This window comes from Cicer arietinum, chromosome 7 (genome assembly GCF_000331145.2).
Source record: "Cicer arietinum cultivar CDC Frontier isolate Library 1 chromosome 7, Cicar.CDCFrontier_v2.0, whole genome shotgun sequence".
Classification (NCBI taxonomy): Eukaryota; Viridiplantae; Streptophyta; class Magnoliopsida; order Fabales; family Fabaceae; genus Cicer; species Cicer arietinum.
This window is the reverse complement of record NC_021166.2, coordinates 22,024,079-22,045,445: the sequence shown is the minus strand read 5'-3', so window position 1 is coordinate 22,045,445 and position 21,367 is coordinate 22,024,079. Positions and strand designations below refer to the sequence as shown.

The following is a 21,367-nucleotide window of genomic DNA, read 5'->3' as shown; positions in this document are numbered from 1 at the left end:
TACAATTACCAAGGACACCACTTTACTTTAAGCTGTCTTTTATGCCCATTAATTTCTCTCTGATTGAAGACATACAAATCAATTAGATTTCATATATTTACTTAAGAAATTCTAACAAGAGCTTTGATTTGAAAGACATGCTTTAATTTCTTTCTCACTTTTGTTGCTTTATAATGCCTTTCTTGTCTCCCTTTCTCTTTCTTTACCTCCTTTTACTTTTTTTTTGCTCTGAATTCTTTTAGCTTTCTTTTTCTATGCACGAACCTCATTCTTATTCCAGCATTCTAGCTCTTGGAATTACACGTAATCCCCCTTTTAAAATATAAGCAAAATGCGAATAAAAAGAAATTGATGTATCCGATTTAAATTTTAATTTAAATTAATATATCAATTTCTTTTATTAATTTTTGTTTATATTTTGGGGCGACATAATGTTTATATATATATATATATATATATATATATATATATATATATAAAAGAGTGACATCAAATTTGGGGCGAGATATTATATATATATATATATATATATATATATATATATATATATATATATAAAAGAGTGACATCAAAGTGACCTTCCCAAAGTGAATTCCAAATCCAAATTTGTCTTCTTGAGGCTTGTTCCTGAAATGTTTGAGGAACAACTTCCATCTGAATTTCTTTCGTTGCTTAGACACTTTGGATCCATTCCCTAAGCAAAACAAAATAAAGTCAATGATAATCATAGTGATACCATCGTAAATAAAGGAAAATTCCCACTCAAAAATATATGAGATAAAGAAATCTAAGAAAGAAAATAAATTTGATATATTATTTAATTTTAGAGATGATATTGCTTTTAAAATTATAAATATAATTTTATATTGTACTCGTATAGCTTAAGGGTGAACATAATTTCAAAGATCTAAACTCTACTAAAAAGAGCCTCCTAGCTAGCCTAAATATAACATTTTAACCCCAAACTATTAACACTAAAATCAACATCATCCACTAAAAAATTAATTTGATAATTTCTAATCATCCAAAGCACTAAGTAACCATAAGGCAGATCCTATATGTAATTTTTATATATTTCGTCCCCTCTAAGCATAGGTTCATAGCATGAATTCATGTTACATGAGACTTGACCCAACTTTCTTCATTTTAATATCTTTGAGTCAAATTCAATAGGTTCAGGTTTTTGGAGCCTTTTCTAGTAGGCCATCATCATTATTTAATGCGTAATAATCCTTTGGAAATGGTAACATGTGTTTTAAGCGATTAAATGTTTTTCACTTTTTAAGAGGTCAAACGTTTATTTTTTCAATAAAAAAGTTATATTCTTAATATCCTTTATTAATATGTATCTGAGCACATATTAGTATGACATATACAGTTTTTCACTGAATTTCATTTTTTTTAACCTTATAATTATTAGCAAATGTAAAACAAATAATATATATTATATATAGGTCCACCAATTTGAATATGTGAAGGACAAATTAAGCAGCTTTTGAAAAGCTTAATTTCCTTTTCATGTCTTTATAATTTGCATGACTGGACGAAAAAGAACATCCTTAATTTTATTTTATTTATTTTTTACTTATATATATAAATTCCAAATAATCAAATCATTAAACTCAAGTAGTTAGTATGTTTCAGTTAAAATTTATCGTCCGAAAAATATTGAATTCGAATCTTAACTGCAATAATTTTTTTATCAAATTTTACTTATTTAATTTTCATCTTTATCATATATAGTCTCATTCTCATCACAACCGAATAATTAAAAAATATATATATGCATTGAAAAAGTAGTCAATGATATTTGTGAAAATAATTACAGTTGGAAAATAAAAAAATATAGAAATGAACCTGAAGAGAAGGGATGATTGGAAGAGGATGGAGGTTTGGCTTAGCATGCAACCAAGGTTCACTGTTAGAAGCAAAGAGATTGAGAGAATAATTCCCATTAGTGGAAGCCATGCATAACAAAAGTATACTGACAAATTAAAAGCTATCTTTTTACTGTCTTATTTATAGCTATACCCTTTTACTTATTCTGATCATTCAAATAAACTTTATGCATGCCACCCCATGTGATACCTCATCTCTCTTTTTTTATATTCTAACATAATTCTCAAATTATTGACTCCTTAAACATTATCCACACTTTCAAGAGTATATTGAAGGACTCATATTTCATCTATATGTTACATATTTTCCTAGATACAAATGTAAATTTTTTTAATAAGTGTTTAATGATTGTAAAGTATTCAATAGTTTTGAATTAATAAAAATGTTTGTGTGTATTCTAGAAGAAAAAAAATTTGAAAGACAATAATCACTTTGGCGCCAAGATTTCTAACCAAAGGGTCTACCAAGAAAATAGCTTTAAGACTAAGTTTCCCAATATTGTGGGGCCCCATGTAAATTAGCCCCACAAAATCCTAAGGAAAGAGATATATCTCTATTATAGAGAAAAATCATAATCATGTAATTTGGAATGTAATGACCTAATGAGGTTATGAGAGTTTCTTTTTTACTTCCTTTTAGCCCACTAGCTAGTAGCTACTAGTGAAGAGTATATTATCACCAAATCATGGAATTTTTGTGCTCTTGTTTTGAGGACACAGACACAACAAAGCAAACTTTGAATCATTTATTCCTTTTGTGAATTTTCGTGCCTATGTTTGGAGTATGTGCGAGTTGAGAGAGAGATGCTCACATGAATAATAATTTCATCATGCATGAATATTGTTATGATTATAACACTACTTTATAACATGATGATGAAAACATAAAAATGAAATATGTAAAAGAATGTTATTCAACCAAAAAAAGTGAACAAAAGCAAAATATATATTGCTAGAAATGAAACATAATGATGATAAAGAAAGTCCCCACAATTAAAGAAGTATAAATATGTTGCCAATAACATTGAACCAATATATATAATATATTAATTGAACTTCATTGACTTAATTATGTTTAGAGGTATTAATATAGCATAACATAAATACTTAATTACTTTGCAAATAAGCATGCAACTCTATAAGATGAATATGCGAGTGTATCAAATAAGCCATGAAATAAGGAAAATATTGATAAAGAAAAGAAAATATCAAAGCGCTAAATAATAAAACATTAATTCCCAATAAATATAGCATTATAATTAATTAATTAATTAATTAATTACCTGGAAGAGCTCCAAAGGCCACAATTTTCTTTATCATGATTAGTAATTTCTGTAGGTAACTTAATTGGTGGATCATTAGACCTTGTTGAAGAGTTTATGTCAAAAATAAAGTCTTCAGAAGTATCTCCAGATGAACCATTATCATAATTAATATCAGATTGCCCTAATCCATATAATTTTAAAGACAAAAAATAAAAAGTAAGAAAATAGAGGAAAAACTAACACTACATAAATGGCCTTTAAATATAATTAGCTTAATCTTCAAACTAATTACAAATTGAATATAATAATCACTAACCTGATGATGCCCCTGCTCTATCTGTAATTTTCCCCGTCCGGTACATCTAATTTAAATTTGTAGTGTATCGATAATTAATTAACACGAAAAAACAATCTATATAACAATGCATTAAACTCAAATTATAAAACAGTAATTAATAGTAAATAATATTGTACTATTTTTTTATGCAACAATGTTATCATGAATTGGATTATGATGATTCAGTAAGATTAAAGAACTCAAGATGCACATTTTTTATTTTATCCATCAATAAGATATACTCCAATCAAGAATAGAAATCAAACTCAAATCTATTGAATACTCCAATCAACATGAGAAGTTTCTTCAACTTCTTCTGAGAGTACATATGTCTCTCTTGTTTATCCCTAAAATACATTTCAACTATTTATATGTGTCTTTTATTGTTGGGTGTAACAACATTCGTCTGACAATGATACTTCTCTTCTATAAATTACATTGATAAAATTGAATATATATTATTGATATAACTACTACATCAATAATCATTTGACAATTGATAAATAAAACTTCATATTGATTTTTTTTTTAAATCTACTTAAATTAAATAAATTAAAATATACTCGTGCAACATGCAAGTTAACATCTAGTTCTTCTAAAATGATTTGAGTTCTCATTTACTAAACTAATCACTACTACTTAGAGAGTATGATTTTAAATTATGGCCCACAACTGTAATTGTGGTTCCAATATTGTGGATTTTAAAGTTTCCACAACAACATAACAATTGTATGATCGTATTTTTCCACAAAATAAAAATTTGCAGCTTAATCACAAGTGCGATTACAATTTAAAACTATGATTTAGAGCATAGTTTATCAAATAAAAAAAAATTATGTGCAATAATTACTATGTGCACAACTTACAAAATATTAATGTACTTTACATTGATAATAGTGGGAAAAAAAAAACATAAATAGTTAAGATGAGTAGTTTCGTAAAATGAGTTATTTTTTTCTTCAAATTATTACATTTCTTAATACATGTACAAAAATCTTAAACAACATTCATTATGAAACAAATGAAATATCTTTTTTCTAATCAATACATTTCTTAATATTCACTATGTCTCACAATGAATATCGGTTATGATTTTTGCTCACATATTAATAAATGTAATAATCAAAAGAAATAAATAAATAATTTTATTGAATTATCTATTTTAATACTGATAAATTTTTTATTATTATCAATGTAAAATATAATAATATTTTAAAAATTTTATATATAAAAATCATTAAAAAATAGTATAAAATATTATTAAAATTATATTAAAAATTATAAATAACATTTATTTTGAGATTAAATTTTTTGTCAAAATTCATTATGAAAGAAAGTAAGTAAATTACAGCTAATGTAGAAAAATAAATAGTTATGGTGATTGGTGAGATTGAGGTAGTATGAAAGCATGGAAAGATGTGACTAACCATGGTTAAAGCTGATACAGTAAAGAAATTCATGAGTCATGACAGAGTAGAGTATCATTGAGAAATGATGGTGTTTAGTACTTGCACCTCATTTACTTTTTTATTTTCTTCTGCAGTACTATTACTATACTATAAAATAATAATATTAAATATATAATTTCTACTACTATACTACATGGCCAAGGCTCATTTTTGAATTCCTGAGGCTTTGTCTTACTTGTTTATAGGAATTGATAAGTACTTTTCTCTCTTTCTCAGTCACTTCAATTTTGTACAATACTAGCTAGCTCCTTTAACTTGGGTGGTTCATTCTTCCAAGCAAAAAAGCTGTTTATTACTTACTAGCTTGCAGAAGCAGAGGAAGGAAAACAGATAAATAAAATGCTATGATATGAAAATGAAATACCCTTTCCTCTGTAATTGGAATTTGTAACATATCAATAAATTTAACTACTCTCTGTACTAAATTACATATCAATACGCTCCATTAACACACGCAATCAGAACCGTACCATCTTCATCCTCCAAGACTAGTGAATAAGTTAACATCAAATTTTAAAATAGAGATTAATAAAAAAACTCATTATGCTCTTTAAATATATATAATTAAGTTGTGTAATGTATCTAAACTTCAAAACATTGTAATCATGTCTTTTGTCAGTCATTTCAAGAAAAATAAATTGATTAACAAAAGACATATTTATATATATTTTTATAATTTTATTGTTAACTCAATTAAAATAACAAAGATTAATTAATTTGTATTACAAAAACTATATAGTGCAATATGAGAAAGATCATACATACCTGCAAATGAGATTTAACATGTGATAAAGTTAGATCCTTTACATCCATTAGCTCAAGAACTGATTTGGGTGTAGCCCCTAAAATCCAAAAGAAAGAAAAAAAAATCCCTTTTTTAGTTAGAATTTCCATGATAAGTAGGTGAAAAAGAAGAAGGGTAAAAAGGGAAATTTACTTTCATGGCCACCCAAAAGCTGAACAGCATGAACAAAGCGAGAATGAAGAGTGGCAGTCCAACGCATCCTTGGAGCTCTCATGCTACGTTTTGAAGGAAACCGTGGCAAAAACTTTGATCTCATCAAACTTTGAGAATGAAAAGTTGTTGAAGAAGAAGAAGAAGCAACAACATCAAAGGGTTTTTGAGAAGAAAATAATGCAAAAGGATTATTAGGAGAAGCCTTTTGATGATAAACTGGAATTCCTCTTATAGGTTTTAGAAAACCTAATTCTTCACTTAAGCTTTTCTTGTTGTTGTTTTGATTTTGAAAGTAGTGGCTTTGATGAAATGGGTTGTTGGAATTATTATTGTTGTGAAAAGGGTGTGTTATCAAATTGGGGTTTGAAGATGATGATGATGAAGAAGAAGCACTTAATGGATTGGAGAGAGAAAGATCAAACGTGTTTGATCTTGAATTTGAATCCAAAGCTCTCTTCCAAAATCCTAAATCAATTTCTTCTTCTTCTTCTTCTTCTTCATTTGTATTTCTTCTCCAACTTGATGATGATGTTGTTTCATTGTTGTTTGTAAGGCTGATTTGCAATGACAAATCTGGTTGTGCTGGAAATAACTCCATCTTAGCTATGATAGCACAACAACAACAACAACAAAAACTATATATTTTCTATATCTATATATAAATATTTTTGTATGTATATATAGTTTGCACTAAAGTACTCTTGTTTCCTTCTCTTTGTTTTCTTGTATTTCTCCTAACTTTTCTTTCTTGCTCTTAGTTGTATAATTTCCTCTAGCTCTCAATTTTGTTTTGTTTCACTTTCACAATATATATATATAGTACTACTAAATGACAATTTTTAAGGGTATGGAAAAAGTGAGATATATATAACACTTTGAGACTTGACCAAAAAAATAATAATAATATTTTGAGATAGTGTTGTTGATTGATGGTGGTAAGTGATGTGCAAAGAGAAAGGGTAATTAATATTAGGAGTTGTTTATTTAAGGGGATTGATGAAGTACAATCAATTTTTCATTGAGTAGTTGTAGTGCAAAGATTTGAGATTTTAGGAGGAGAAAGAAAAGAAGGAGAGAGAAGAGTAGAAGACAATGTGTGTGAAATGAATGGTTGTTTCTTGTGTGAGGTATATGCATGTGAGAAAATGACACTTGAGAGATGAAAAAGGACTATAGTATACTCTATGGAGAGAGAGAGAGAGAGATTTCTTGTGGACTTGGGGGTGTAGGGTATACTATAGGGTGAGAAAGTGAGGAAAAAAGGGATAATAAAAGGAAGTGAATTAAAATTACAAGATGACGAGGGGAAGAAAAGAAAAAGGTAAATAAATTTGTAACTTTTATTCCTTTTTATAAATCTACTCTCTTTTGTCCTTTTTTTACTTTGGATTAAAAAAAAAATATTATAATCTTTAACGTGTGCATAGTGAAACTCAAATTCTTATAACTTTATAATACACACGTAGTACATTCACCCACTGAACTGAAAACTAGGGCTCTGGCTCTTTTTCACTATATTCTGAAAAAAGCAATAAATATGGAATTTACAGTCACATGATTGTTCACAAATTTCCAGATGATAGGTTTATTAATTCTCTTTAGCTTAATTACCTAATTATAAGCCACTCATTGTGGTCATCATGAAACCCTAAATCCACATCATGCATTACTCTTTGCATAATCCTGGGCCCATACTTTATGTTCTTGTCTTTTTCTCTATTATTATTACTATTATTATTATTATTATTATTATTATTATTATTATTATTATTATTATTATTATTATTCTTAATGAAATGATAAAAAAATTCGCATATAACTACAAGATCTTGGGATGAAACTAAAAATATAATATTCAACCTAATAATATCAACATTTTTCTATTGAGTTATGTCTTACAGATTTTTCTCTATTATTATCAAGGAAAATTATGTTTTTACTATAAAAATTTAAGCTTTTAATTTTAATCTATATAAAATACAACTTTAATCCTTAAAAATCATTATGCATGTAATAATATAAAAGTTTCTCCATAAAAAATAACTCAAAATTCAATTTCTAATTCCACATTTTTGTTATTTTAATTTTGAGTTTTTTAAATTAAAAAAAATTATATTTAATTTATCTCGAATTAAAAAATTCTAAATTTTTTTGGAGAAACTTTTTATAGCTATGTAAACATGTTTGCAAAAAATTATTTAAAAATTTTAAAGTTGAAAGACAATTAAATATATTTCATTTCAGCCAGAACTAAAATTATTTGTTGAATAATTTTGTAGAGATTAAAAATTATATTTTTATTTTATATCGACTAAAATTGAAATGTTGAAATTTTATGGGATTACAAACATATTTAACCCTTATTGTTATTAACCAAGAAATCAAAGGCACATTTTGAGACACCGCACAGTAGGGGTGGACATAATATCCGGATCCGACGAACCCGACCGACCCAATAAAAAATTTAAATTTGCGATTGGGTTTCTTCGAGTTAATGGGTTGAACGGGTGAAAAATAAGGGTTCATATGGGTTTATACGGTCGGGTTCGAATGAGTAATTTGAATCCGTCAGTATCCAAACCTGACCGAATTATATTATTATTTTTATATTATATATTAATATTATTAATTTTATATTATATATTAATATGTAAAATTAAAATACATTCAGTACTACTATAAAAATATATTCATGTCTCACAAACACAAAATCATAAGACAATTTTTTTATAAAAAAAAAGTCTAATAGCACACAACTCCAGCAGCCCAATCTAATTAAGAGTGACTTGAGTTCAATAAAGCAAAAAAAGGCTCAATGATTTTTTAAAGAAAAACAAAGTAAAAAAGCCCAATAAAGTCCAACCCATTTTTACCCACCCACATGTAACTGACACCCGACGTACCCGAACCCGATGTATCCGATTTAAAAAATGGACGAAATTGGGTCGATAAATCTTACCCATAGATTGAGCCGGTTTCACACTTTTGGCCCGAACCCGCCCAAATCCGTCCGATGTCCACTCTTACCGCACAGGGTCTCAATTATCAGGACCAATTTTTTTTTTTCTTATAGTATACAAAAATTGTATAGCAAAAAAATGTAGTAGAAAAAATGACAAAGTTGGAGCGGTTGAATATTTTTTTTTCTTAAACTCTATGTTTAAAATTCTAAATTTATAAATTATTGGACTTTTATGTTGAATATGTACAAAATGATAGGTTTTCTTTTATCCTTATACTAAAATTAAAATCCTAAAAATAAAAGGTTGTACTAACAAGTGGTCTTATGGTACTTGTTGAACAACTAAAAAAGAAAATAAAAAATAAGTTGAGGGAAAAATAACACTTTTTATAATCACAAAGTACAAATACACAACTTCCAAGATTTTTTTTTAAATTTGAATTCTTAACAAGTGCTAGGCATTGTTAGTATTATACAAAAATAAGAAGGTTGTCTTTTTCAATTTTTATACTCTTGTTATTTATGTCCCTTAAGTTTGCGAAGAAGAACGAAAAAATAAAATTATTTTTATAAGAATCTCTTTTATCTAAATTATTTTCATCTCTACTCTTATCTCAAAAACAAAATAAATCTCTCTTGTTAGTTGAACGATATCTTATCATGTTTTTTGTACGTTGATCGTATCAAACATAATAAAATTTATTATCATTATCTTAATATGAATTGATTAATATGTATAAAAAAATATTATAAATTAATTAATATTGCATCAAATATAATAAAATTCATTATCATTATATGACTTATACAAAGAATACGAAACATGTATTAAAAAAATATAGGAAACCAACTTCAAACTTTGTATATGTACACATAAATTCTAAGAGACAATGACTATAGATATGCATGGTTCTTCAAATTAGGGGTAAAAATGAAAAAAAATCAACTTAAATGGAGAAACCAAATTAAAGTGGAGATTCAATTTAGTCCAAATTAATCCTTAATAAATAAATAAAAATAATTTTTAGTCCTTTACATAACAAATTAAAACCTTTTATTTCTGGATTCATGTCTACCACTGGATTTACACAAAAACATTCCACTTAGATATTTACTTCTACTTTTTTATATATTGATTGTTGCACTATGATTTGGAATTTAATTTTTTGGGGTTCTATTTTGATGGTACCATAGTATTTTGGGTTCTATTTTGATAGTACCATACTATGATTTGGAATTTCATTTTACAGTTGGCTTTTTATTTGATTATATTGTTATATTTTGGATTTTGGATTTTGAAATTGTAATTGTTGATACAATCATCTTTTGAATTTGATGGTATAATAATATTTTGGATTTTTGATGGTGTAATTATTTCTACAATTATCTTTTGGATTTAATGGCACCATGATATTTAAGATTTGATGATAAAAAATTGTTTGTTAGTATTATGTCATTTGGATTTGCTATGAATAACGAATGAGGATGATGTTTTTTGGATTAAAAAAGTAAACGTTACTAGATTGCAATTGCAAATGTATTACATGTCACACAAAAAAAAGTCCATCATTATTCCTCCTCAAACTATGAAAAATCCACTTGAAGTAGAAAAGGAAAAGAGAGAGAAAATGTAGTTTACTGATTTTAATTTTTTGGGATCATATTATCTTCAAATAATTATTGCTGGAGCAATTATATGACAAGAGGAACGTCACATAAATATCACGGTTCAAAAATCCAATTGGATAAAAAAATTGATTGAAGGGCTAACCGATACGATTTATTTTGTTAGAGTTTAAAAATTGTTGTTTATTTTAACAAGGTCTCATGGGCCATTTTAAAGGGTTTATTTTATTCAAAATTTTGTCTATTTCACAAGGGTTTATTTGAATAATATATATGGATAATTTCAAAGTAAAAGCACACGATGCCATACTTTATTCAAGCTAATTATATGAAATTTTAATTTGAAATATTACTATACTATTTGAAAATTAAGAATTCAAAACTCTCTCCTTAACAAAAATATTGAGTAGCGAACAACCAATTATTAAATTTTAAGATATTAATTGATTGGACTATAACTTGATCAAAAAATTCAATAGACCCAACGATTATTAGGATTAACAAAACAGTGTTAATAGATTTGACATTTTCGATAATCAACATTAAAAGATACGTGTCAAAAGAAATTAAAGTGTCTATATAGATTAAGTTGTGTAAACCCTCAACTTTTAAAAATTACAAAAACTACCTATAGATTTTTTGTTTTTTATTTTGAGCACAATATTTTATTTTTTTTGCATTCCTACCAAATACTCTCTCGCTCATGCCTCAACACTGTCACGACTCACGATTCCTCCCCACATCTCCCTCAAATCCGCCGTCGACTCAGTCGCTCCACCACCCACCTCCGTCTTCGCCGGTCGGACTACACGCCAGATCTAGATCGCAGGGTGTCCTCTCTCTTAATTTCCCAAGGTCACGCGATCACCGGCCTCCGTCCACCGAACCGCGTTTTCGACAACCAATAAGTAACCACCTCACCGTTCTTCATATTTCATCGTTCCCATTCTTTGATTAGTTAAGAAACTTTATTATTAGATGAAACTTTTTATATGTTCATTGTTATTCCTTTGCTATCTTCATTATTTTAAGATTGTGAACCTTTATGCATTCAATGTTCTCAAAATATCTACAAATTAAGCTGCTCTGAGGGAGAAAGTACAAAATCTAATAATTGGACATCTATTTCGTTCCTTTGATTTTTAACATTGTCAAACCTATATAATTTGGACTCTCTTTTTTATATTCCATTTCTTGTGTTGAGGTGGAGGTACGTGGGATAGAAATTACGTAGCACTACCTCGAATTGAAGGTGTGTTTGGTGTTCGACACTGTCCTGTGTTTGTGTCAATGTTTCATTTCATAGGATAGACGGTTTTTTTTTTATTGATTCCTTCTGATAATTCTTCACTGAACTTATATCATAAATGCTATCATTTGTTTGAAATCTACACTTGATGTCTTTCTAGAGAATCTATAGAAGTGAAGCTTATTCTTTATGTTAAGGGTGACACAAATGTAATAATTGATAACATAATAGAAATTTTTTGTTCAAAGATATCATGTTATTGGATTTTTAAGCAGGAAAGTTGCATGATTATTGAAATTAGAAATCAGTAATTTCTGGAAATATATGAGCTATTGTATTGTCCATTACAAGTGACCTAGCTGCAACCATATGTTCTGATTCTCTGCACATTGATTATGTCAATAATGGTCAACATTCTCTACCTGTTTTTTCAGATTTTAAATGACAACTAGACGATTTATTCAACTCTGCATTTATTTGTCAGCCGGGAGTTCATTTATATGGTCACCTGGAAACTGTTCGCTTGGTGATTCAGTATCAGGTCAGGTTAGTAAAATATTTGTTTATGGATGACTCTATGCCGTTCCTTTCCGAGTTTTGGTAAGTGTCCTGAAACTGCTAAAGTAATAGCACAGGGATCACGTCACCTGTTCCTTAAAATCCTTGTTTGAAACATTCACTTCTGTTTTGCCTTCTCCTGAACTTCACATTGGTCACAGTTTGAACTTTGAAGCAAGGCCTCTGTACCATCAGATGGTCAATGTCATCTATTTTGCTGTTAATGTTTGTACAGTATCCTATCAATTGCCTGCATCTTTTTTCCTTGGAAAGAGATGCAAAAACATTGGCTTGTGTTTCAACGAAAGGAAGAATGAATTCGTAGGAATGACTTCTTCCAAAATTAGCATAGGACTAGCACCACAACCAATATACAATTCATGTTGGACATGAATTATCCCATATTAAGCCACAAAGAACTTTAGTGTTTGGAAAGATCGAAAAGACACTCCACATGTGATTCATGGGTCATGGCTATGGTAGCGGAAATGGCATCAAGGGAAGGTTATAAGAAGTATCATAGTAGTAACCGTGCCTGAACATTAAAACAAGCAAATGTTATTGTGCATACTTTAAACCCCAACTGAAAAAATAAACCTAATTTACATTGGATGAGTGTCACACAAGACAAGATAAGGTTAGAAGTACAATCTTTAGAGAGAAACTTGAAGCAGCCCTCGTTGTACAAAAGATATTAGTCTTGACCAGTGTTATCAAATGGTGGCCATGGCGGAACGCGGTGGCGGGATTTCAACAATCCGCCATGGCCATTTTACATGTAATGGCGGCCATGGTGGCCAAAAATAGCGGATTTTGGCCTCTTTGCCATGGACCACCATCGACAACACTGGTCTTGACTTAATGTGTGGAGAAACCTGTAGAAGTACCGGTAATGCAAGTTGATCAGAAGTTAGATAGTTTGATAGGTGTAGCCGGCTATATGCCCAAAACTATAAATCAAACTGTTATAAGTGATTTAGATGTAAATAATCTATCTTTAGACCTAATACATAACAGTGCTTTATGATAGAAATTGAGCATAAAGCCGCTACATCTGGCAAGAAAGGCTTGGTAGTTGTTATTGACAATATGCATACTTTTTGTAAATAATTGGCACATTCAGTGTATGTAACACTCCCATTTGACACATTCCCTGCTTTATTATGTGTATCCTGACTGAATATTCATTTCCTGCACTCCCATTGTTCCAGTTTGCTGGTTTCTTACACGTGTTCTCTTTTTTTGTTACCACTCGACTGGACCTTGTTGGCATGACTACCTTCAATTAACTGATTATTTTTCTTGGCTTTTTATTCCCAGCTCACAACACTCCCCAATTACTTCCCTTCTTTCTTCTTTTGTACTCCCGCATAACTGAAAGAGGTCTACGTGTTTGAAATAGGCTATAATAGTCATGCATTAATCTCTATGTTAGTCCAACTCCATCAAGCCAAAAGAGAAAGTTCAATTTTTACCCCTGCTTGCTATTTATAAAGCTGTAGATTTTGCTGTATGATTCAAGGGTATACTTGTGTTCAATTTGTGAAATACATAAAATGCACCTAAGGTTGCACCTAACACGCAGCACAATACATTATATACTGATTGTGCATATCATAGTTTAATATTCTCATCTATAAGCTAGTCGGAACTTGGGAGTTGTAAATAAATACTCATTTAAGATATGAACGGAGGTTTGACAACATTGCAGCATCCTACGGTTAATTTCTTCTTCTTCTCTTCTGATATTTCTTTCCTGTCAAGAAAACAAAAAAATCAGCTTTATTTTTTGCAATATTTTGTAGACTATTTAGATCCCTTAGTTCTGTGCAAATCCACATAAGCTGGTACTTTATTTTCTTTTCTCTGGATGAACATTTGCATGCAGATGTCTTTTGATACCTTTGCAAAGTTTGCATAATCTCACATTCTTGCCTAATTGTATCCTAAAGCAAATCATGCTTAATTTGACCTTTCTCATGCTCAAAAGTACTTCCATATAAAGTGTCTTTTTTTCTTTTAATCATGTTGAGTAATATCTTTCATTTTCATTTCAGGTGGTTGGTTCCCCAAATCCTAGCTCTAATAACAGAAATGCTAAAACTTTTTCTCCAACAAAGCAATTTCTGATGCAGTCTTATTATGACAGATATAATACCTTACATGATTCGGATTTTGAAAATTTCTTGTCTCAAGAAGTCACGTCTGGTCTGTGTGACGTGCTTTCAGAAAACCATAATTCAGTGTTAAGATTGTCAGTTCTAAGGCACAATATTGTTGGTGAAGGTTCTCACCGCCGTGTGTCTACATTACTCAAATTGCAAACTCAACAGTTGAAGTCTTTGTCTGAACTTTTAAGTGACTCATGTGAATTCATAATTATTGAAAGACTGCCTTTAGGAGTTTTTGCTGATCCATTTGAGTTACAACATTTAGCTCAGCGTGGTGGTAAGTACTCTTCATATGCTTTTCAGATTTATATATAAGAAAATAAATAAAATAAAAATTAAAAAGTTTCATATTTTTACTTTAAGGAACATCTCCATATTTCTTCCAATTACTAACACATTTTATCTCAGTGTTCAATGATCTAGCTGTCTTTGGTGATACAAATCTGGAGCAGCCTTCGTTCTTGTCCAATCGTTCTGCTGTTGAAATCCACTTAGACATAAATCCAAATACATTGTTACAACCAACTGAAATCAGAATAGAGATTCCTTTGCACGCACGATATCAAGTAAGGCTGTTATAATTTTATATCTTAATGTCACTTTTAGTTAAGTCTGCCCTTTATGTTTGTTTGAATCTAAAGTTCTGCAAAGGAAGAAAGTATGTATCTTTAAAAGGCAAAGTACGAATCACCATTTTAGTCTCTAAAGATATAAGGGTCATACAATTTGATCCATGAAATTAACAAAATTTATAAATTTGTGAAGTTGAAAATCTTTGGTAGCATTAGTCTTTATGGGTCAGTTAATTTAGTCTCTAAAATTGTCTCGAAAAGATTAATATGATTGAGGATTTTTCATTTTAGAGACTAAGTTGCCAATTGAACTCATCACCTTACGATAATTGCTTCATCTAGAGATCATGAATTCATGATGATTCTTGATTCTCTGCAACTTGCACCATATTAAATTACTTTTATCATCCATTAGTGCTATATGTTGTAATTATTATATACTAGCATTACTAAAGTTTGTCCTTTTACAAGAATAAAAAAGTTGTCCTAAACAAAATACTATACTAGTATTACTATAGATTGTTCCTTACCAGGTACTAGGACTGCAGTATTTCCTGATTTCTCTTTTCTTTTCACTCTTCTTTTGCAGCCTCTGAACGAAAGTGGCTACTCGATAGTTGAATTTGGTGCACCGGATATGTTACTGCGCTGCAGGACAAAGGAAAAGGTGGAAAATAATCATTGCTTGTTCAAATTGAAAAATGATGATGCCAATCTTTATGATGCTGCTGTTGTTTGGAGAATACCATCTGGCAGAAAGGCGCACTCTGATCTTGTCTCTACGGTTACATTTTTTGCAGCCTTCTTATCAACTCTTATAATTGTGGTAACATCATTGCATTATTTTAATAGCAGAGTATGCAAAGATTTGAAACAATCTTAAAGGTTTTTATTAATTAATGCAACTTTTGCTTCAGTGGTTCTACATATTCAGTATTTTTTTTTAAGGGTACAGATTTAGTATTTGTGTATTTGTTGTATTTATTTAAAGATATTTTCTCATCAGTCAAGAAAAATAGTTTGCTTGAATTTTTTTACTGCATAACCACAATTTTCCTGAATTTCTCACATGTAGAAAATAATCTATCTTCATAAAGTCGATTTTTTATCCTATAAAAAGTTTTTCAAACTCAATCAATCATAACCATCAAATCATTAAAAACGTTTGATTTTAGCTATAACTACTTCTAAAATTATAGATATGAGTGATTGTGATTTGTTGAAAGTGTAAGAAAATTAATCTCTTATTACTAATTACAATTGTTCTTTCAAATAAACAAATTAATTAAGCATCTATTCACTTGGTGCCTTGTATAAGTTTTTATGCATTCACTATTTCTACAATCAAACAGGGCATGGGGAAAATTCAGCGTGACTTCTATGTGTTGTAAATTTGTGTCGACAACAACCTATGAGCAACTGCAATGAACCTGCGAAACAAAATTGGTGAAATAAAACCTGAGGCATCTCAGGTGAATGTCCTTAAGAATTTATCCACAACAGGTCCTTCCCCAAATGGAAGTTATAGAACAACTTGAATTTAATGAACACAACATGCTTTTTTGTTTTGTACGTGTGTTGACCAAAAATGACAAGCATCAGTTGATGGCCAATTTAGTCATGAGGTTGTTTTTAAAGGTATGCCCCCACTCCACAAAAATAGGCTAATAAACTAAATGATGTGTTTGGAACACAAGAAAAGAAAAGAAAATTAGGAGCGAAGAATGAAAACACAAATTTCAAAAAAAATTATATAAAAATAATAGAGAAAAAGACCCGTGGGATCCACAAAAATACAATCTTCTCAAAATGAAGAAAATGATATTAGAGAGGAAATGATGCAAAATGACAATTTTTTTTTTGCTTTTTATGAATTACCTTTTACTTTTGTTGTATATATTTGAATATTTAAGTCATTTTGTTTTTATACTTCTTTCTTTTCTTTTCTTTTCAATACAATGAAATAAGATATGAGAAAATTTTATTTTTTATTTATTTCTTTTCTCCAATTACTCTTTCATTCAGTAAAATCTACATGGACCTCACTAATTAATGTGGGACTCACATTAATTTTACTAATAAAAAAATAATATTAAAATAAATGTTAAAAAGATAATATTTTTAACACTTCTCTTACACATATATTTAGCCATAAGATAATCTTAAATGATTGATGGATTAATGTTACTCCAAGATTGCAATAAATAATTGATGGAAAATGAAATTTGGCCCTATAACTAGTAAGCTAGTAAGGTTCAATCAAGTTGTTCTTTTTGTAACATTTAAAGAGTATATCATAAATTACTTTGGAAGTTGTTCAAAATATTAAGGTTAATTTATTATATATATTTTTTTTAATAATTAAAGTGTTCTACTATAAAAAAAAATATCAAAATATTTTACTTTTTTTAACTCATTCATAAGATTGCATCCCCGTCTTGCAATGAAAAAAAGAATTGAGGTAGTAGGAGGTCGTATCTCGGAGATACAACCATCTACAATGTTTTCAATTTTTTTATTTTAATAATTGAATAATTAGTTATTTAATAAATTAAAAATAATTAAAATATTTTAAAAAATAAAATACTACTAATAAAATAAAATATATTAACTTTAAAAAAACATACAGATATATCAAAACAAATAACGTGTTATATTATTTTTAAGTACTCTCTTCTAGAGAATATATAATATAGTGTAATAATATTCTAGGATGTAAAATTAAGTAGTCCCTCAATTAAAAAATTAAATGATTTTTTTGTGAAATTTAAAATTATATGATATTATCACGGTAACTATTTTTTTACACGATAACCAATTTTTTTTAAAACTATGTAATCATGTTATAGATGTAAAGAGTAATTTTCGTGTAAGTATTTTTTAAAATAATTAGATATTGTATTCATTGCCGTTTAACATTAATAATCTTCAAACATGTTAGAACACACGTGCCAAATTCTTCCATCCCAACTAAGCTTTCTCCGTGTACAAGAATTTAAAATTGAACCACTGACATCTTGATGAAGGCGCACCATATCCATCTATATGAATTTAAGTAGGCAATATATGTATTTGTTTTAAAGAACATATTAGTTTGAAAAAACCTGTATGATGTATTTAAAATTTGTTAGTCTTTTAATTTTATGAAACTTTATATAAATTTGATTTGAATATTAAATCAAGAATCCATATTAATTAAGTATTTACTGTTAACAAATAATACTTAAAAATTTGCACGTGAAATTTAAAAAGAAAATAAAAATACTGATAATTTAAAATAACTGTACATTATTACTATATTATAATTTGATGTGATATCCGATTGTGCCATTGATTTAAAAAACAATACAATACGATGCGGCATAGTGAGTGATTAAGTTTTGATGGCAATTATAGAATTATTTTATTTTGTGAATGCACTACATTTACACTCTTAGAAAAATTATATAATATTTAATTTTTTTCATAGAAATAAAATATATCTTTTATAAACATTTTTAGGATATCTCTAATTATGATATGTGTTAATATTCTGATTGCACTGATTAATTGGTCATGTGTGAGTAACATAATTATTATTTTATTGATGACTACAGAGTTTTAGTTTCATAATGTAGCGTTATTATATATTGGCACCAAATTTAATGGATTTATTGAACAAAAAAAAAATGTTGCCAAAGTCAGATTGCATAGGAAAATAATATTGCAACAGAGGGAAAAAAGAACTATGAATATTGGCTTACAGACCATCACAAGTGAAGCTAATCATTTACCAAATCATTCCCCAGTCTCCAGAACTACATTGGTTGATGTTATCTCTAAAGTCCTTAATCAAAAGTGGTTACTTTCATTCTATCAGAGTTACAATGAAACTAGATAGCATTCATAAATAGGTACTCAATCTAATTTCAGTGAGCAAGTGATTAGCAAAAGCAAAGTAACATAGATTCGCATAGGAGTCAACCTCCAAAACAAGTTCCACAACATCTATCAAGTTTCATGTTCAACCTCTTCACAAGTAAAATACATGCCTACAAGAAATTTGACTTTTAGTGACAACAAAACATTGTAGATAAAAGTATAAAAACCGTAGGTAAAAGTAGAAAATTAGTTGATAATAAATTTAAATGAAACCATTGATCACACTACAAAGTGCAAAAGAGGTGACACTACAAAGTGCAAAAGAGGTGATGTAGTCAATGTCACCAAGAAAAAACCCTCATAGATCATGTAAAAAGATAACATCATTAATATAAGATGAAAACACAAATGCAACCAACAAATAAATAAAAGAGAAAAGATACAAGGCTATTGCAATTTTATCTAATGAACATAACTTAAAGAAAATCAAACAGAATGAGATTTTGGGGGTGAGAGGAATTGTTGGAAAGAAGAACAAAAAGAGCGAGAGAACATAAACGGAAATCAAAAGAGAAAAAAATATAGAGACCCATAGACTTTAAGAATCAATAGTTTCCTCAACTAAATCACCACTTCCATTTTCGTCATACTCTGCAAATTACCATGAACCCCCATAAGTTGTATGTGAGAATTTCCAACATAAACTTTTTTTTAATCCTTCAATGCACCTCATCAATCTCAATACTTTCTTCATAATAATCGAAAAAATTAAAAGTAGAAAATAAAATATAAAATAGAAGAAAAAAAAATAGAGATGAGATGAGAGAAAACCGTGGTCACATCGTGTCCGTTAGAGCCAACACAACCGAACGATCACCCACGTTACTATATTGCCACCAGATTCGCAACTAACCATCCACGAGAGCCACTGCTATTATTGCTCGATTAAGGTTCGATTAGCCCACACTATTATTGCTCGATTAGGGTTCGATTAGGATTAGTTTGGGGTTCTATATTTTGGGTGAAACAATGGTAGAAGCAGAAGAGATTTTGATGATGTTAGGGTTTGTAAATAAACAAGAAACAAATGTAATTTTTGATTTGGGTAAAAATGAAAAACGAAGAGATTTTGATTTGGGAGAAATGACAAGACAAATGAAAAAGAAATGACGAGGGATGTTTCTGCAAGCTCAAATGTGGGCAAAATTATTTTTTTCGCTTAAGTCCTTTACCTACAGTTTTTTGTACATATTTGTAGGTAAATGATACCTATACCAACGACATCAACTACTATCTTAAAAGTGACCATAGGTATATGGCAATTTTCTTGTAGTGATATATAGTTTATTTCATGTGCATTCACAACTTGCTACACAAACTCAAATGAATTCATTAGAAGGTACAGTATCAGTTGTTATTGTGACGTATAAATTTCATATAACACTTTGAAGTTGCTAAAATATCACGAGAATGATAGAAATTTGAAACTTTAAATGACAGTTAAGTAAATAAAGAGGAGAGAGCATAGAAAATGACACACCCAAATTTATACTGATTCACCCAATGTAGGCTACACTCACAAACTTGTGATTTTTCACTATAGCTCAAAATGACTTGTCCTCTTACGGAACTCTTTTTCACTGTTTATATTCTTAGTTTCATCAGGCTTACTGTAAGAACAAAAGTGCGCTTAAGAGTGGAGGTGAATTAGGTGTTTATAAATTTTCTTGTTTTTAGAGATTTGGTGTTTGATTTTTCGGATTTAAGATAGTGTATGGAAAAGATAAATGACAGAAAAATAAAGAACACAAAGATATTATCCTGGTTCCCCTTATAACCAAGGGTACATCCAGTCCTCTTGTACACCACAAGAGATTTTCCACTATTGTTAGAATAAGTTCAAGTCTCACCCTAGGACCTTTGTTACAAACTCCTAACAATCACCCTAAGATAGCACACCACTATCTTAATTTACAAAACTTGAAGAAAGAACACCACTTTCCTCAATTTACAACACTTGAAGAAAGTACACCACTTTCTTCAATTTACAACACTTGAATGGTTTAGCAATATTGATTTTGACTTAGATCAATATGATATAATAGGTGATGTACAATGATAACAATCCAATATAATTTCAAGTACACTAGAGAACTTTTCTCAATGATATGAAAATGTAAAATATGTACTTGAAATATAAAAGTGAAACTTTGAATAAATCAAAATATTTTAGAAAGTTTGTTCAAGGTTTGGTTGTAGGATTGGTTATGTTTGATCTGAAGTTATGGTGTATTTATACTCCATAAACATCTCTTCAGATTCGTGATCATTGGTCCAAGAGGTTTGATGAAGAAATGCAATTATCCGAAACCATTTCAGAATTGAAAAATTGTATTGTTTCCAGGTGTATTCGACTACAGCTTATGTGTAGTCGAATACAC

The 21,367-nt window shown here is 29.1% G+C and overlaps 2 protein-coding genes and 1 long non-coding RNA gene across 6 annotated transcripts; 1 reads left to right on the top strand and 2 right to left on the bottom strand.

Moving 5' to 3' along the window:
* Positions 1 to 517: 517 nt before the first annotated feature.
* Positions 518 to 7,090, bottom strand: LOC101514841 (probable transcription factor KAN2). The gene is made up of 6 exons (XM_004509694.4): positions 5,907 to 7,090; positions 5,735 to 5,811; positions 3,480 to 3,525; positions 3,182 to 3,344; positions 1,858 to 1,918; positions 518 to 694 (listed from the first exon to the last, which is right to left on the bottom strand). Exons 1-6 carry the CDS (start codon positions 6,523 to 6,525, stop codon positions 569 to 571), a joined length of 1,092 nt encoding a protein of 363 aa, XP_004509751.1. The 5' UTR covers positions 6,526 to 7,090; the 3' UTR covers positions 518 to 568.
* A 4,045-nt stretch (positions 7,091 to 11,135) lies between these two features.
* LOC101514077 (uncharacterized) lies at positions 11,136 to 16,686 on the top strand. Of its 4 annotated transcripts, XM_012718388.3 has the most exons (6): positions 11,137 to 11,423; positions 12,199 to 12,310; positions 14,380 to 14,770; positions 14,902 to 15,059; positions 15,655 to 15,849; positions 16,418 to 16,686. In XM_012718388.3, exons 2-6 carry the CDS (start codon positions 12,206 to 12,208, stop codon positions 16,454 to 16,456), a joined length of 888 nt encoding a protein of 295 aa, XP_012573842.1. In that variant the 5' UTR covers positions 11,137 to 11,423; positions 12,199 to 12,205; the 3' UTR covers positions 16,457 to 16,686. The 4 variants fall into 4 exon arrangements, with proteins under 4 accessions (XP_073226761.1, XP_012573842.1, XP_027192141.1 ...); XM_073370660.1 differs by lacking the exon at positions 16,418 to 16,686 and having other exon boundaries at positions 11,136 to 11,472; positions 15,655 to 15,981; XM_027336340.2 differs by lacking the exon at positions 16,418 to 16,686 and having other exon boundaries at positions 11,138 to 11,423; positions 12,199 to 12,305; positions 15,655 to 15,981.
* Positions 16,687 to 18,797: 2,111 nt separating this feature from the next.
* Positions 18,798 to 20,304, bottom strand: LOC105852513 (uncharacterized). The gene is made up of 2 exons (XR_003474133.2): positions 19,758 to 20,304; positions 18,798 to 19,096 (listed from the first exon to the last, which is right to left on the bottom strand). It is a non-coding gene; the product is annotated as an uncharacterized lncRNA (long non-coding RNA).
* Between the last annotated feature and the right edge of the window lie 1,063 nt (positions 20,305 to 21,367).

Coding starts and splice junctions, on each gene's coding strand:
- LOC101514841 (XM_004509694.4), bottom strand. CDS start 6,525: ATGGAGTTATTTCCAGCACAACCAGATTTGTCATTGCAAATCAGCCTT. Junction 5,812..5,906: donor GCTTTTGGGTGGCCATGAAA/GTAAATTTCCCT, acceptor TTTGGATTTTAG/GGGCTACACCCAAATCAGTT. Junction 3,345..3,479: donor TAGAGCAGGGGCATCATCAG/GTTAGTGATTAT, acceptor TATATGGATTAG/GGCAATCTGATATTAATTAT.
- LOC101514077 (XM_073370660.1), top strand. CDS start 12,206: ATGACAACTAGACGATTTATTCAACTCTGCATTTATTTGTCAGCCGGG. Junction 14,771..14,901: donor ACATTTAGCTCAGCGTGGTG/GTAAGTACTCTT, acceptor ATTTTATCTCAG/TGTTCAATGATCTAGCTGTC. Junction 15,060..15,654: donor CTTTGCACGCACGATATCAA/GTAAGGCTGTTA, acceptor CTTCTTTTGCAG/CCTCTGAACGAAAGTGGCTA.